General features: G+C 35.7%; 1 protein-coding gene across 1 annotated transcript; it reads right to left on the bottom strand.

The window, feature by feature from the left end:
- Positions 1-176: 176 nt before the first annotated feature.
- LOC128728997 (baculoviral IAP repeat-containing protein 3-like) lies at positions 177-776 on the bottom strand. The gene has a single exon (XM_053822646.1). The coding sequence runs from the start codon at positions 774-776 to the stop codon at positions 177-179; it is 600 nt and encodes a 199-aa protein (XP_053678621.1).
- Between the last annotated feature and the right edge of the window lie 18,074 nt (positions 777-18,850).

The following is an 18,850-nucleotide window of genomic DNA, read 5'->3' as shown; positions in this document are numbered from 1 at the left end:
TTAGAGTGGGATGTAGGTTGCACGATTTTCACCGGAAGCGAACATCGAAGTCACGATCATTGTCTCAAATTTTCTCCCACCTCAAGTCAAACATATCAAAGCAACACAAGTTTTTTTTAGGTCTATTTGAGCTTTAATTTGATATAAAAAACATCAAAAAAGCTAGCATTTAGTCATCAGCGCGAACTCGCCCGTAGATTATCCCTGTACTTGATAAATCGAACGTACATACAAGACGGGTGGTAATGGGCGTGCAGCTCCATGGGATCGTCGTCCAGCTCCCAAAGCTGCAATCCATTGCCGCACATGAAGCACAGAACCCGATCGAAGTGACCGGTATAAAAGAAACCAGCCTGCACCATGGCCTCCTTCAGGTGCGTCAGCGCTATTGGGCAGTTTCTGTACGTAACGCGGCGGCGAGCAAACGATACATATCCGGAATGTTTCGGGGATGCCAACCCCATCACGAAAGGGCACCAGGGCATCCTAAAGCGGTGCTCGAGCAACACGTCATCGCACGCCTTCCATTGCTGCAGCTTCAAGGCACACCCGCAACACTGCACTTCACTGAAACGGCCGAAGTAGAAGAAGCCATGGCGTGCCAGAAGATTGGGCCGGATGGCGTGGCTTGGCCATCCTTTGAACGTGCGTAATCGTTCCTCCTCGGTGTCCAGGTGCTTCGATTTGTATAGCTCTTCGGAATAGATCGTACAATTCGTTGCTTCAGCGTTTGGCAACGCCACCCATTTCTCACCCATCAACTGCTGGTTTTCCATTCTCTGTGCACTCTTACTCGAAGGCTGCAACTAGACTGACTATCGATAGGTGAACATTAGCGGTGCTTTTGAAAGCAAGCTGCAAGAGAAGCTTCACCGGACGCTCTGATGTTAGACCAACGATGCTTTTTCCTATTGAGAATGACGCAGAGAAGTGATGATGTAAAAAACAGTTCAAATGTTGCGTATATGTAGCATTGGCTATTAAATGAATTTATTATATATATATATATATATATATATATATATATATATATATATATATTTATATATATATATATATATTTATATATATATATATATATATATATATATATATATATATATATATATATATATATATGTATATTTATATATATGTATATGTATATATAGCTAGCTGATAAACCCGATTTCATTCGGGTCGACGTAGTTTTAGTAATCATAAAAGGTCATTTTTACGTATACTGGTGTAGTTCAATTTTTGGTGTGTATATCCTTTTTTCTTATTTAGTTGTATCCATTGTTTTTACGTGATTCCTAGCTTCGTGTTTCAAGGTTTTCTATTTCATTTAATTCATCTTTCTCTGTTGATCTTGACACATTTTATCCAATTGGCTATACCGTGCTTTTTCAAACTGTCCTGCATTCCTTTTTTAACAAATCTACCGTTTAAACCATCTTAGCTATCAAGGAAAGGATTATATATCAAATCCTTTCTTCTCTTTTTGTTTCACAGCTACCATTTCTCTTCATAATCTTCGCTTCGTATGACCAACACGTTCTTACCAAAAATTTTCTCCCTAATCTTTTTCATCTTTCACGTCATAAATTTAGTAAAACCTATTTTTTATGCCTAGTGTTTTCTGCTTAAACTCTTTCAAAGATCCTTTTTTATGACTACCATTTTTCTTGGATGCGTCATATCAATTTATTTGCATAACAATGAGGAAAAGTAGCATGTGGTTCCATTTTGAGCATGTATGACGATCAAATTCTTTCTACTTTTCTATCTCTTATTCTTATTTCGTCACTGATGCTGCCTGGAAACAATTTTCCATTTCTTTTATATTTCATCTGTATTGCTGTTACTTTCAAAAGGCCATTCCATGTTAGAAAACATTACGCTCTGAAATCGATATTTGAATTTATTACACCAACCACATTTCCAACGTTACTCAACACAATTTAAAATTGAATCTTATTGAATAAGGGCATAGCGTTATGTACAACAATGTGTTGAAAAGTATTATACACTGTTAAATTTTGACATGCGTGGAGTGAAGAAGAGTTGAGTTTCTCATTGCAGTTTAGTGTCTAAATAAACGGTAGAAGAGAGAAAAGTTGCAGGAAACTGAACTGTTTGTTTGAACTGTCCATAATGTAAAAGTTTCTCGTTGGAAAGAATAAACAAAAAACATTTGTATCGAGGAGCGATTTTTGAACATTCCAATAAATAAGGGTTGCATACCGCTGTTTCTGCATTGGAGAATATGATACTTTGCTACTTGTTGCATAGACTGTGTTAAGGCGTACATGAAAACTTGTTGTTAAATTAGACGATATTTGTTACTTTGGGCATTTTTTATTCCAATTTTCCGAATAGGTATTGTATGCCCCCCACCAATTTGCTTCCACCCGGGAGAGCTGCAACGTCACCATTCTAATTTTCCAGTAAATATGGACATTTTAAGAAATTTGCCTCATTTCAATTAATCCGGACATGATTGCTATGCTTGACCTTATTTTCCAATACTCTAATAGAAAGAGTTCGTATGGGAGCTCTTTTTTTAAATTTTGTGTAAAAATAATCATCCTCACCTAAAATCATCCGGACCAAGCTTTATTGCTATGACCGAATTATTTTCTTGGTAATACAGACAGAAGGTTCTTTGGAAACCTCCCTTTGTTTCGCACTGGTGTAAATGAATTTTCGTCGCACTATAAATAGGAAGAAGCATTTGTACTGTGTTTCAATCGAATTGGAAGCCATACATATTTGTATATAACTTTTCTGTGTTTGGTAGAGGGAGAGGGTTATCCGCTTGTAGAAATTGGAATTTTGAAAGTCTTTGTATTAAGTGATTAAATTTTAGTTGATATCGACGACATATGTACTTCACAGTGATATTTTGTGATGAAAAGATATACCAAACCGGGAAACTTATACTTCATCACATATTGTATAGAGAATTTTAAGAAATGCATACGCAATATTTAGGTTAAATCAATGTCGTTTGTATTTTCAACGATTTTCAATTACTGTGAAAGGGAATGTATGGAAGACCCCCTACTCTTTTATCCTCTTAGGGGGCAGGAGGGTTAAGATTTTTACAAACAGATTTATAAAAACATGTTCAGTCAAATTGGTCATCGTTTGAATTTTGTATAGCCATTAAAAGACCTACATATTATTTCATAATAAGGACAGCGAATGGTATAGAAGATGCTCGTTTTTTCTTCGGGGTAACTGAAGCTTTAGTTTCTGCTCGAAAAGTTAAAAGAAACATGTTTGTCGAATTGCGGATATTTCGGTCTTCATTTGTATTTTGCCCCCCTTTTTTGTGGTTGTGTGTTTGTGTTGTATTTTTGCCCCCTTTTTTGTGGTTGTATAGAAGCCCTTCCTTTTTTCTTGATCGGGGCTGCCGAAACTTTTGATTCTTTTGCATAATATAAAAATAGATGCATTTGTGCTAAATTTAGACCAGATCTGTGTTTTGTATTTTTAAGTGAATTATATTGCCTCCTTTGATGGGGGGTTGTTTGGGAGCCCCCATTTGTTCCCCACCGGAGTATCTAATGATTTAGATTCTTTTGTAAAATTGAAAAAGATACATGCATTCCGAATTTTAGTCAAACCGGTGGTTTTTTGTATTGTTTAGTAATTATTATAGATTCGTTAGACGGGGGTAGTTTGTATGGGAGCCCCCCTTTTTATCCCACGGGGGTGGATGAAGTTTTGAATACTTTTGCCGAATGTAAAAAGAAATATGTTTGCCAAATTTCAGAAAAATTGGACATCATTTACAGATTTAAGCGAATAATATTCACTTTTTGGGTGTTGGGGGTGGGTTGTATGGGAGCCCCCCTTTGTTCTTCATTCAGGAGGCTGAAATTTTTCAAGTATTTTTTTAAAGTAATGAAACATCTATGTACCAAATTTCAACCAAATCAGGCATCATTTATATTTTTAAATGAATAGTCGCGAATTGGGGTTGTATGGGAGCCTTAATGCTCTAAAAAAATAAAAAAAATCAAATGCCTAAATCCGAGACCATCATACACCTATGTACCAAGTTTGGTGCAAATCGGTTCAGTGCAAACCCCATTGAAGCGCGCGCATAAGCACATATATGTATACATACAAACATTCATTTTTATTTATAAGATTTACACAGGTATATAAATTTCGTCCGAATAATTTTAGTGTTTATCATCTAATACAAAAATCAGCAGAATATCAATTCAACAAGCGGAAAGTAAATGCTTAAAATTACATATGTTATCCGGTTTAACTAAAATTTGGCCAGTACACTTCAACCCAACCCATACAGTTTCCTGGAAACTAATAAAATTGTTCAAAAATAGAAATAATTCATTTTAGATTTATCAATGAATGATTTTTACATCATGGAGGGCATAAAGATGCCCGTTTGCATAATAAACAGATATTCTCACAAATTCAAAAGTCGTCAACAGACGGTTCAGTTTCCTCCACCTCTTCTCTCTTCACTCATCGGTTTAAACTAAGACACTAAACTCCACTGAACAACTATTGTGTTATCACTTAAAACGTGTGCTATTTTACGAACAGAAAAAAAATTCTTCAAGCTATAAACCAAAATAAGGTTAGGCATCAACTCCGAAAAACTCCTTTTTCAATCACTATGTTGAAATGCAGTTTGTAGAAAATGCGATTTGAAAATATTCAAAGGACTACTAAAAAGTCCTTCTAAGGCACAAAAAAAGGAGAGAGCGTGTAGCTTTGAGAGCTAAGAAGTCAAATGGCAGAGATTAATGATTACAATCACGGAACAGTGTTTTGAAAGTGAGTAGCATTACAGGTGTAATATAGCACAGGTGTAGCAGAAGAGAAAATTGCAGCAAGGCAGCGTAAGCAAATACAAGATTTTCAAAAGCTAAAGTTAATGCCATGAACTCAATGTTTGAAACAACGCGTTATTTTGCTTCACTGTTAAGGTGAGACAAATTCAAGAACACAGATAAAGGTTTCCAGATGTGTTTCCATAGATTCGATAAGGAAAACAATGGGTATAGACAGTAGCTTTTCAGAGCAATAGCAGAAAGGCCAAAGATTGGGTAAAATTATATTGGTGAGAACGAATTGTTCTTACGACAAGAGGGGCTTGAGAAGAAATGGTGGTTGTTAAACAGAGAGGGAAAAGAGGATTTGATATAAATTCCGATCGTTGATATGATATTGTGGTCAGGGAACATAAGTAGGATGTATGAGATAAAGCAATTTTGAAAAGGTAAGGTATAGCAAATAGTATTAAATGTCTCAAGAACGCGAGAGAATATGAGTGTAGCGATATTGAAAGATCATTGAAACAAATCTAGGAATTAATTGAATCGAATGAATGCAAATGGAAATTGAAGAAAGATTAACAGACTCATCAATGTTTGTATTACACAAGTATTCGTCAAATACCCCTGACTGTTCCCCTTAAACAACAATAGCCCGAATTAAATCGAGTTAATCAGCTAGTTTAAATATATGACCATACATGTTCGTTGTGTGAAAAACAATACTCCATGTTTTTTTTAATAAGGAAATATTTCTAGTATGTAATAATGCAAGATGTTCAAAACAACGAACAACATACACAGCACGTACATCACGTATAGAGCATAATAAAAGTTCATTAATTTTGAAAAAGTCTCGACGACAGCAGAATCCATTTACATCAATCAATAAGATATAGATCGCACCTCGCTGGTGATTGTTTCCGGCCTCGTGCTTTTTCACTTGCTTATTTGTCGCTTAAATCTCCCTCCTTTGTACGGTCAACACCTTGGGCAAGGAGAAACTTAAATTTCATGCAGCGCGATGGAGTTGCTGTCTATCAAATCGGTGACTTGCGATAATGGAAAATCTTTTGCCTCCAAAAGGGGCGCTATAAATACTCTCGCGATGACGTACCTTCATCTTTCCGCGCGTGTTCATGTGAAAGGACTAATTGACCAGCTACGACTCTGTCTGGCCCCAAGCAATTACCAAGATGATGATTTGTAATGAAAGTAAATTTTCAATAATACGTTGGGCGTAATAGGTGTTGTTAAATTTGAAATATCACTAAAGATCCATGCCTCTCTCTTAATAAGCGGGAAAAAATTCAAATTAAGCGAATTGCGGTGTGTTTAATTTCCGACAAGAGGCCCTTGCAATCACGAAAGTTTCACCAACTGTTTCTGGCTATAGCTTTCTGCAATTACTGCTAGACACTCTCTTGGCTCCATTTGCTTTCCGAAAGGCCACAACCAAATGTAGCAATAAATCGATCAGGTGGAAATGAATCTTGAAAAGAATATTGCGTCCGATTTTGATATTGCGGGACAGCTGCTATATGCCTTAATATTGGATTGGATTGTTGACACCTCTAGAAAGTTCTACGATTGAACTCCTTCTTAACACGTCCTCGATATTCTCAGATGCGTATCTGAGTACTATAAATATTAATAAGACATATACCTGTGGTATCGATCAACAAGACGGGCTATTTGAAAGGAGAAGAATTCATGCTTGACCATACATTTTTTCATTGCATTTTTGGATCTTATTGGTTTGACAAAATGGTTCCTCGAAATTCATTTTATATACCCTACTCATGTTAGTAATCTAAAACTATGTTTAAAGCTCATAGATCAAGTAGTATTTTTCGTAGCACTGATTTCAACTCGTCCAGTGTATTAAAATCAGAGCAAAATAATTTAAACAATGCTTCAATCAAAAAGATCAACTCAACTTTTTTCGTTATTGTTGCATTCAAACGGGCGTCATGCACCGCCTCATGTGCATCAATAATCGAGAGAATTGTTAGCACTTTCATTTCATCTATTGTCAATTCGCGGTTGATAGGTGGAGTTTGCTCCATCGTTGGTCACTGTAAATGTAAATCGTCCCTTGCGAGGAAAAGCTTATAAAATAGGGTATGGGGCAGATATGTATTTAAAATTACCTAGGATTATACTAGCTTAGGGCTCTTTGATGCTGCGAATTCACGCTGACTTTTTTTTCTCACACACAGCTTCCTTCAGCATGCAGTCACGTCAAAGCATCACACGTTAATAATGCAATCGGCTAGAAACATACTCATATATAAGGCTAGTTACACGCTCTCGCTAATTTCGTGACAGTGCCTGACTCTACCACAGCTGTAAATGTTGTAACGTTGCTCCGTAATGCACTGTACTCCCCACGTATGTGTGAGTTCGTGCTGAAGCTTTCAAATGCAATCGTGTTAAACGATCAAATGCATATCATTTCTATACTATCTGGAAAATCTGCGACGAATCATTTGAGGGCCTTATTTTTTCCTAAAGAGTGCTAGAGATCTCGGTCTCTAGCACTCTTTAGGAAAATATTATCGATATTATCGATATTCTTTACGGTCGAAAAATATAAATACATTATGACTCAGTTCTGCAGTAATTTTGTTTCAAGCCACTATACCGACCAAACATTAGACGACTATCTGTGGCACAACAGCGCTATGAATGAGCTCCATTGTCTTATCCTTGGACTTGTTGTATGGAACGACGATCTCTCGCACACCAGTGCTTCAGCGCCCTTCAGCGTGTTGGTTATTTTACGAAGCGACAGCATAGCTGCTTTGAATGTGATTCGTCCCGTGTGTTAAAGGGGTTTTTAAGCAATTGCAGGAGCAGATGTGCAAAAAGTCGTACCTGAGGTTGCCTTAGCTTGGGACTGTTGATGCTACGAATTCAGATTGGCTTAGTAACACGCTCTCGTTCACTTTGCAACAGTGCCTGTCTCTGTTATGGCCGTAAAGACTTTCAGTGTATAACGGCAATTTTCAGTGCACGATCTCGTGGCGCACGTTGTTTGCACAATTTGAGGAAAGCCTTTGGCGAATTACTTCTAGCCTTTCTACAAAGGGTTGACCTAGGCTTAGAAAGTAATTTGAAATGTTCTCAAGTGAACGTTGAAATGTGACAATCACGACAGAAATGAGTGATGAAATAAAGTTTCCCTGAGTGTACCCTTATGCAAGATACTGTAAGTGAGTTTTCGCAGGCTCCATCGACCTCTTTAACTCACGTAATTCGTATACACAGGTACGTAGAGTGGAATGTGACAGCCCCGGGATGTTTTAGAGTGGGATGTAGGTTGCACGATTTTCACCGGAAGCGAACATCGAAGTCACGATCATTGTCTCAAATTTTCTCCCACCTCAAGTCAAACATATCAAAGCAACACAAGTTTTTTTAGGTCTATTTGAGCTTTAACTTGATATAAAAAACAACAAAAAAGGTAGCATTTAGTCATCAGCGCGAACTCGCCCGTAGATTATCCCTGTACTTGATAAATCGAACGTACATACAAGACGGGTGGTAATGGGCGTGCAGCTCCATGGGATCGTCGTCCAGCTCACAAAGCTGCAAACCATTGCCGCACATGAAGCACAGTCTATATAGTCTTCGCTGTCGATTTCCCTCTTATTTGACAAATTACTTTTTCTTATCCATGATTACTAATTTATATTTCGATAAAAGAACTGATTCAACAATTCCTGAAATTGTTTGTATAAATATATTACAAACTAACTGATAAACCCGATTTCCCGAGGTTTACTATTTCGTTTCATTCATCTTTCTCTGGAGCTTTTGAAACACATTTTTCAAATAGCTATACTATGCTTTTTCAAACTATCTTGAACTCCTTTTTTAACAAATCTACTCTTTTAGTCATTTCAGCTATCCAAGAAAAAATTTTATATCAAATCTTCTCTTCTCTTGTTTTTACACAACAGTCATTTCTGTACATATTTTTCGTTTCGTGTGATAAACCCGTTCTTGTCAAAATGTTTCTGCCTAATCTATGGCCTTTTGCACGTCATAAATTAGATAAAAGCTTTTGTTTATGCCTGGTGTTTTCCACATCCACCCTTTCGAAACACCCTTTTGGTCCTTTGTAATTTTTCTTGGACCCGTCATATCAATCCCTCTACATAGCAATAAGGAAAACAAACATGTTGTTACATCCAAAGCATGCATGACGTTGACATTTTTTCTAGTTTTCTTTCGTATACGCTTAATTCATCATTTATACTACCTGGATGCAATTGTCCTTTTTTCCTTTATTATTCACCTATATAGCAGTTCTTTTTCAAAACGCCATTCCGTATATGTAATGATCACTCTCTGTAAACTAAACATAATTCTGTTTACTTCAACCATATTTCCTACGCAACTCTTCAAAATTAAAACTGGAATCATACGGAAAAAACGTATAGCGTTATTTATATCTATATGACGAAGAATATTTTGCACATTTATATTCTGACATACATCGCGAGATTAGTGTCTAATTTAATTGGTGAAGAATTGCAGGAAACTGAACTGCTGGATGGCGGCATTACATTTTTGTGAATTTCTTTTATTCCGCAAACGACCATTCCTTTTCCCTTCATGATGTAAAAGTCTCTGGTTTAAATGAAAAAAAAAAAAAACATTTCTATCGCTAAACGTTTTTTGAACATTCCAGGAAGTGAGGATTGTAAGAGCTCTCTTATGCCCCATTTCCGCATTGAGGAAGCTCATACTTTGCTACTTCTTGCATGTACTATGTTTAAGCGAACACGCCAAGTTTTTGTATAATTAGACAACATATTATGTTCTAACATTTTTTTCCAATCTTGCGAACATGAATTGAATGTCGTCCCACTCATTTGCTCCCCTGCAGTAAGTATGGACTTTTAAGGACTTTTTTGCCTCATTTCCTTTAAATAAGTCACAAGTCTCATTTCCTTTAAATAAGTCATCAGATGACAATGTGTATTTGTGAATATGTATATATATATATATATATATATATATATATATATATATATATATATATATATATATATATATAGATGTATATATATTTATATATATATTTATATATATTTATATATATATATATATATTTATATATATATATATATATATATATATATATATATATATATATATATATATATATATATATATATATATATATATATATATATATATATATACATATATATATATATATATATATATATATATATATATATATATATATATATATATATATATATATATATATACATAAACATATATTTAAATATATAAATATATATATATATATATATATATATATATATATATATATATATATATATATATATATATATATATATATATATATCTATATATATATATATATATATATATATATATATATGTATATATATATATATATATATATATATATATATATATATATATATATATATATATATATATATATATATATATATATATATATATATATATATATATTTATATATTTAAATATATGTTTATGTGTATATATATATATATACATATATATATATATATATATATATATATATATATATATATATATATATATATATATATATATATATATATATATATATATATATATATATATATATATATATATATACATATATATTTATATATGTATATAAGAGTGCCTATGCGCGCACTTCAATGGGGTTTCCACTGAACCGATTTGCACCAAACTTGGTACATATGTGTATGATGGTCTCGGATTTAGGCATTTGATTTTTTTATTTTTTTAGAGCCCCCCAAAATGGGGGGCTCCCATACAACCCAATTCATGACTATTCATTTAAAAATGCAAATGATGTCCGATTTGGCTGAAATTCAAATGTTTCATTACTTTAAACAAATACTGGCAAAATTTCAGCCTCCTCAATGAAGAACAAAGGGGGGATTTCATCCACCCCCCGTTTAACAAATCATATAATATCACCTTGAAGTACATATGTCGTCGAAATCAACTAAAATTTTATCACTTAATACAAAGACTTTCAGTTCTGACCAAAGCACAAGACCAAAATTTCAGTTCTACAAGCGGATAACCAAATGGTTGTCACTCTCCCTCTACCAAACACAGAAAAATTATTGAAAAATACACAAGGCTTCCAATTCGATTGAAACACGCTACAAATGCTTCTTCCTATTCATAACGCGACGAAGATTTATTTACGCCAGTGGGAAACAAAGGGAGGTTTCCAAAGAACCTCCTGTCTGCATTACAGAAAATAATTCAGTCATAGCACTAAAGCTTGGTCCGGATGATTTTAGGTGAGGATGATTCTGTTTACACAAAATTTTTCAAACAAAAGCTCCCATACGAACTCTTTCTATTAGAGTATTAGAAAACATGGTCAAGCATAGCAATCATGTCTGATTTAAATGAATTGGGGCAAATTCTAAAAAATGTCAATATTTACTCGAAAATTAGAATGGGACGTTGCAGGACTCCCGGTTGGAGACAAATGCGTGGGAGGGCATACAATCCCTGTTCGGAATATTGAAAAAAAAATGCCCAAAGGAACAAATATCGTCCAATTTAACAACAACATTGCATGTTCGCCTTAATAAATTGTATTAAGCAGTATTAATATCAGTTGTATTAAGCAGAAAATTTGTGGGCAAGAACGGGTTGATCAAACGAAACGAAGATTATGAAGCGAAAGGTAGTTGTGAAACAACAAGAGAAGAAAGGATTTTATAAAAAAATCCTTTTCTTGATAGCTAAGATGGTTAAAAGGCTCGATTTGTTATAAAGGAGTGAATGATATTTTGAAAAAAACAGGTACAATCGTTTGGAAGGGATATGTCAAGAGGAACAGAGAGAGATGAATTGATTGAAATTGAAAACCTTCAAAGCCGAAGCTAGGAATAACGTTTATAGAATGAATACAACTAATTAAGAAAAAAATAATATACACATCAAAAATTGAATTACACAACCATACGTAAAAATGCTCCTTTATTTTTCCTCAAACTACGTCGACCCGAATGAAATCGGGTTTATCAGCTAGTAAATAAATAAATATATTTATATATATATATATATATATATATATATATATATATATATATATATATATATATATATATATATATATATATATATATATATATATATATATATATATATATATTTATATTTATATATAAATATATATATATATATATATATATATATATATATATATATATATATATATATATATATATACATATATATATATATATATATATATATATATATATATATATATATATATATATATTCATATATATATATTTATTTATATAAATGTATAAACAAGCACTGTTTTGTTGAATTTATGTTATTATTATTATATGTTATAAAATAATTAATATATAATATTTATTTGTTGCAATTAGTTTTTAATAATATATTGTATTCGATGGGTATGAATTATGCATTTCCTGAATCTACAAAATATTGAATTAAAGCCACACGTTTATGTTTAGGCTTGAATAGTTTAGACTTTAGTTAACTCATGAGTTTGGAAGAACAGGAACAGTATAATCGCTAAACAGATCAAAACAAGTTTGTAAAGGCAGATACCATTGAACATTTTAATTATATTCATAACTTTTTTTGTGCTTCTCGTTTGTAACTCCTCAACTGTTGATGGTTGTTTTCTGCATTGGTAGATTCGGAGCACGCCCAAAGGTAGAGCAGTGTATGTTGACTGCACATGCGTTGTAAATCGAGAGCTGCAGCTGTATTCAGGCGATGTTTGGTTTAGCTATTATAAAAGGAACGCAAGAGCGAGAGGTCTTAAATGTTCTAAGGTGAGTCGTTTGTAACAGCAAAGGAAACCAACTCCATTGCTGTTGTTAATGGCAAAGAGAAGCTTGATGAAGTTTGGAAGTAACAAACACGAAGAGAGTTTGTTTTCGCGGAGCAGATTTCATGGCCCCTATTATGTTGCCCTATGTTGGCTAGAAAGCATAAGCATAGGCCACAAGTGAGCAGGTTCAACCTTTATGTTAGAGAGGGAAACAATGTTGATATATGCCTTGATTGGCAAACAGTGCCTGTATAAAAATCTGATCAATTTCGTGTACAACGTTGTTAATATGTTTCTAAAAATCAAGGAAGATTTCTGGATTCCAATGTTGATATAATCTGGATGCATTATTTGACTTTAAAAATAGCAAAAAATATCACAGCTGAACAAATCGTTGAAATAATGTACAGAAATATTATTTACGGTCGGAAAATATAAATACATTACGACTCAGTTCTGCAGTAGTTTTATTTCAAGCAACTGTACGGACAAAAAACATTGAAGGCGAACGCTACGGTTCAGCCCCTATATCCCCTAAAGAGAGATTTACTCCCAGGGGTTCACTGGGGCTAGGGGTTCACTCCCAAGGCTTTTTCTTGGCCTTGCTAGAAATTTCCTTACCCATATAGAAAATCTACAGTCGTAAAGGTTATTTTCTTTCGCAGCTCATACTCCATCATGCAAAAGAATAATTACCGCCTAGCTTACTCTGAAAAAAAAATTTTATTTTATTTCATTTTTTTTATTGTTGGGGGTTAAGGCTACGATTATTTTCGTAGCAGTGGCGATGAGCCCAGATTGCCTAGAGTCAGAAAGAACGCAAAGCTTTAGATACGATTTCCAGAGGAAATGGAGACAAAAGATACTTACCACTTGCCGACTATGCCGATAGAAAATGTAAACAGCGTCGCACTGACGTTGCTCTTGCAAATTGCGGCAGTCTAGGCATTTATGATGGAGGTATCTTGCACAATATCTACATTTTTTCTGTAAATTGACTACACGAAAAGAAATTAATGTCACAAAACGTTCACTATGAGCTTCACTGTAACGAGAAGCGGTTTTTAATGATACTTACTTGGGCAATAATATTTTTTAGGTCTGCGATACATACTACTGAAAGTTCCTTTCTTGACGACGATTTGTTAATGAATGATTTGCGTTGCTTACGTTCATTACTTGTGGATTGTCATATTGCTCTTTCGTTTTTTTCTATTTCAGTCTTGCGATGACGTGTTGTGATAATTGGAAATGTCACATGGTGGGTTAGATAAACATTTTTCACTATCGAAAAATCAAACGCGAAAATAAAATTAACCCTTTTTGCTCGCAAAATTTAAGCACATATCTGTGATTTTTTATTAACTATTTTTTTACTATTGTATCTATATACATTATTTTTATTTACTTAAGACAAGATTATTAACTGCTTCTCATACAGCTGTATGTTGAGAAATACTAGGCAAACTAAGCAACCTCATGAAAAACCTATGATACAATTTTTGTATATTTTCAGATCACATTGCATGCTAAAAGTTGTGTTTCGTTACTTTGCGTACCATTTCATCCCAGGTGAAAATCAGTTGTGTTAACTGGAGCTGGTAATTTCGTATAAAGTTATTCATTTCGTTCTTGTTCGTCGTTGCGAATACGGTGGTAGGTAAGTTTCCCTACCTTGAACTTGTACATCGTGATTTATCGATATTTGTTTTATTCACAGATTTCGGACATCAACATAAGTGACATGAGTGATAGCGAAAACGATGCTAACCAACAGTTATTGTTGGAATTTGCACGGCTCGATGCTCGTCTAATTATAAGTAACGCTATGATCTACATAATCTCTGCATTGGAACCGAGGAAGAGAACAAAATATCTGCACAAACTTTGTACTCTGCACTGTTTTGTGCGCGGCTTATTTACACTGGAAGAAATAGCAGACCTGGAGGCAAAAGCTCATCGAATTGTAATAAAAGCGGTTAGGGAGCGTACACTATACGAAAGGATGAGGACTAGAAGACGCCTTCATCGATCGGGAAACATTTATCCTGCGATAGCTTCGGATTCGGATACCGAATAAAACGATCAAATTAGAAATAGATTCACTACAGGCTAGGTAACATGATGTCTGTGGGGTTAGAAGAAAACGCGAATGAATAATTCTTTAATTCTTTATATTTACTAGGGCGATGTTATATGGTTGATTTGCATCTTTCCATCTCCTGCGTTTGCAAGATCACGTTAATGGACGTAGCAGGAATGGAGTAATCGATGTTTGAATCAGGAACACACCAGTGGATAAAATAATAATCAAAATTGCCGACCAATAGAAAACGCTGCTCACTTATCTTCAATAAACGTACTGCTGCTGTATGTTCTCATTGCTTGCTCAGCTGCTGACTTCTCATTGGTGGAGAGGCGTGTAACCCTTTCGGACTTGATCAACGAGTTTGTTACTTCATACATGTGTGACGTGTTTTACTTCATATTTTAGGTATGCAGAAGCGGGAGAAATGCAAAATTCCGTAAAGCCTCAAACAGTAGCAGCATTATTTCGCCTGTGGAATACTCATAAAAACTCTATCCGTATTTTTTGCTGATAAATTTCATCGAACTTCTCAAAATGAACAACAAATAAGCATAAGCTAAGCTTGTTTCCATGCATGAAACAAGATGCTCTCCATCGTATCTCTTTCTCTGTCTCTCTCATTCTTGAGTTGTATAATAATGTATTTTACAATTGAGTTCTGTTGAGTGCTCTTGATTTTAGCCCATGAGGGGTAGTAGAATCTCTACCGATGAGAAGTCATCAGTTGAATTGAGTTGAGTAATCATAATCACCGAGCGGAACGAGCACGAGTGGATCGAAAAAATATAAGAAAGCTAACTCGGATCTTATTGAATTTCGACGAGGCAAAGGAAAGCAAGATAAGCTGCGAATTTTGGAGTAATGTAAAAAGAATCTAAGGCCCAGCATCATTGTCTGTTGCTTATATAATCAATTGCATGACGACACAGTCGCATTTTGTTTCACGTCAGTTGGATGATACCGGCGGAGTTGAGAGCTCATACTCTATGAGCCAGAGTATATTAATAATTGAACAGAGAGGTTGACTCTGTGATTTGCGAGCGGTTGAGACTATCATACAACAAATTTTTTTCGCGTTTTAGGGTTGAAGATTGGAATATTGCTTTGTTTCTTGGTTAAACGCCGTTTGCTGCGAAGGAAATATAAACCGATTTTTTAATTAAGATACTACTTTTAGTATGTTTCATTATATTTATCAAGCTCAAGTACAGTGTTCAATGCTTTTCAAGCATAATTATATCAACTGAGGTTTAATAATATTTGAACATAGATATTTGTATTATAACAAGCATATTTGAATCAACTTTGGCTTAATCATAGCTGAAAACAAATAATAAATGATTTTATTGGTATTAAAACAAGCATTTTTGTAACAAGTGAGCCTTCCTCATATTTGAAAACAATGACATAATTTATATAATAGAGAAGGTCAATATTTTTGTCAATCAGTAATACATGGGAAATATATGTTATACAATAAAAATATTGTTACTCCCCGAAGCGATTGGGAGAACTGTTAAGATCGTTGAGCTCTGGAAAAAAGGCAGGCTGAAAATCGAGAGCGAGTATAAAAACAATCAAACTGCCTTGCGAGAGTGCGAGCGGAAAGATGTGTAAGAAAACAACCCAAACTAAACTCACTGAAAATCATATGACCTCAGATAGTCGAGCTTACAAAGAATTGGTTAACTTTTGAATATGTTATTAGTGACTCTTAGAGGTATTTAAATATAGAAGGATATACTCTGTTTCGCAAAAAGAAGAAAAAGAAGAAAGATCCGGGACAGAAAGAAGGAAGAAGATACTACTTCACAAAAATATAGGCTTAAAGTTTAGCGAGGTTCACCATACGATCTGAGCAACGTCGTGAAGCAGCCATAGGAAGGTACAAGATCGCAGCTGTTCGTGAGTTGTTGTGTGCTGATGCTGATCTGATCCTTTATGTTCTTTTGCAGCATTATCTGGCCCACCTGCAGCATAACCACCGCTCGACGAGCACCAAAATGGCCAGATTCTTGTTGCCGGTTGTTCGGATACAATGCGAGTCCCTGTAATTATCGTAATATCACTCCCTGGTTCAGGAGCTGATCACGTGGAAGGACTACGTGATCCAGATCGTGGTTTACAACAACATGGGCGGTGGAGCATCCACAGGCAGTGGTCTCAGTGTTAGTGGTACTGCTGGTGGTGTTGGAGGAACATCTCCTGGAGGTGGCAGTAAGATCGCCGTCGAACCGACTGACGGGGATATGGAGCAACCGGTCAAGACGGAGATGAAGGTGTTGACGGTGTCACCAAACCTGCTAGATCCGTTGGCCGAACAGAGTGTCGTTTTGGCGGGATTACACAAGCATACAGAGTACATGAGGCGGTACCTTCAATGGGCCCGGTTGTGGTTGAAACCAACGCGACTTTGTCGACGACGATCGTGGTCCGGTGGACTGAGGTACAAAAGATACATCAGAATGGCAACTACACCTTCACCGCGACGTTGACTGAGCTGAAAAAGTACGTGCAGTACGACATCCAGGTGTTGGCGTACACGCGCCTTGGTGATGGCGCTCTCAGTACACCGCCCGTGCGTATTCAGACGTTTGAGGACACACCGGGTCGCACCGTCGAATGTGTCCTTCCCGGATGTGTCCTTCAGCATGGCACGCATCATCTGGGACGTGCCAGATGAACCTAATGGAGCCATACTGGCGTACCGCGTCACGTACCTGTTGAACGGCTCGCAGGCACTTAACTTCACGCAGGAGTTCCCACCATCCGATCGCACATTCCGAGCTACACAGTTGCTCGCTGAGCGTTACTATCTCTTCAATGTGACGGCTCAGACGTGGCTAGGTTGGGGCAAGACCGCAGTGGCACTGGTGTACACCACCAACAACAGGCAGATCCCACAGGCGCCTTCAGCACCGCAGATCTCACGCTCGCAGGTGCAATCGGAGCAGATTACCTTCAGCTGGACACCAGGACGGGATGGGTTCGCACCGTTACGCTATTATACGGTTCAGTGCCGCGAGAATGAGGGCTCTTGGGCGCTTATCCCGGAGCGTGTGGATCCTGCGGTCACGGCATATACCGCAAGTGGCTTGAAACCGCATACGCACTATCAGTTCCGGATACAGGCTACGAACGATCTGGGGCCTTCTAGCTCTCACAAGGGTGAAATTGACTTATCACACGTACACTTACACATACACACAAGCACACGAGAATGAACTATGTGATAATGATGAAAAATATGGCGTTGCAAAAGTACACGAGCAGCATATAAAGGGATGGCTACATGTGTATAATCTGGACGCGAACGTCGTGTTCGATTGAGTTCTACTGTATCGATTTCATACCTGGTTATGTCACGTAGATTGGTGTTGTAGCTTGCTTTATAAGTAGCTTTGTAGCTAGTGTATAAAATTGCATGATAACTTACTAACAAACATTGCTCTGTGTCCTATATATTACTACATACGAATTTTTTTATTTTCTTCACAGTGAACATCGTTCGAGTTCGAGGACTATCTAAAATGGTTTCGTGAGCAACAAGTCGTTTCATTTTTGTCCACAAAACGGTAACTACATTTTCTGCATCCTTACATACATTTATGAGCATCGCCGTGTATTCACGAAGTCAGCGTAGTGATGTGGTTCCATTAAATTGTATGACATGGGAAATTTAGCCTCTCACTCACAACCCAACGGCAATGCTAACTTCTTATAACTTTCACATTTTTGTTGAAACATTTATCTGTCGACGTTTCTTACACTTTTCGCCAAATAACACGATTTCCATAAGAGTCATAAATGTAAACTGTTGGTAAAATTTAAAACATTACTGCAAAAAATGTTTCGTTTGAGAATTCATTTAGCTCTTTCCACATTGAGACCTCCGAGACAAAGAGTGTTGAATGTTGACCAAATGACCAGTTGTCATGTAAGATGCTATTTTTATAATACCAATGTAGTTTACACAACCTCAGGAAAAAATGATGGATTTTTCGATGTACATCGAAGCTATTGTTTCACATAATATTGCACATAATATTGTTTAAAACATCGTTCTAGACATATATGCTCAA

This window comes from Anopheles nili, chromosome X (genome assembly GCF_943737925.1).
Source record: "Anopheles nili chromosome X, idAnoNiliSN_F5_01, whole genome shotgun sequence".
Lineage (NCBI taxonomy): Eukaryota > Metazoa > Arthropoda > Insecta > Diptera > Culicidae > Anopheles > Anopheles nili.
This window is presented reverse-complemented; position numbering and strand designations above follow the sequence as displayed.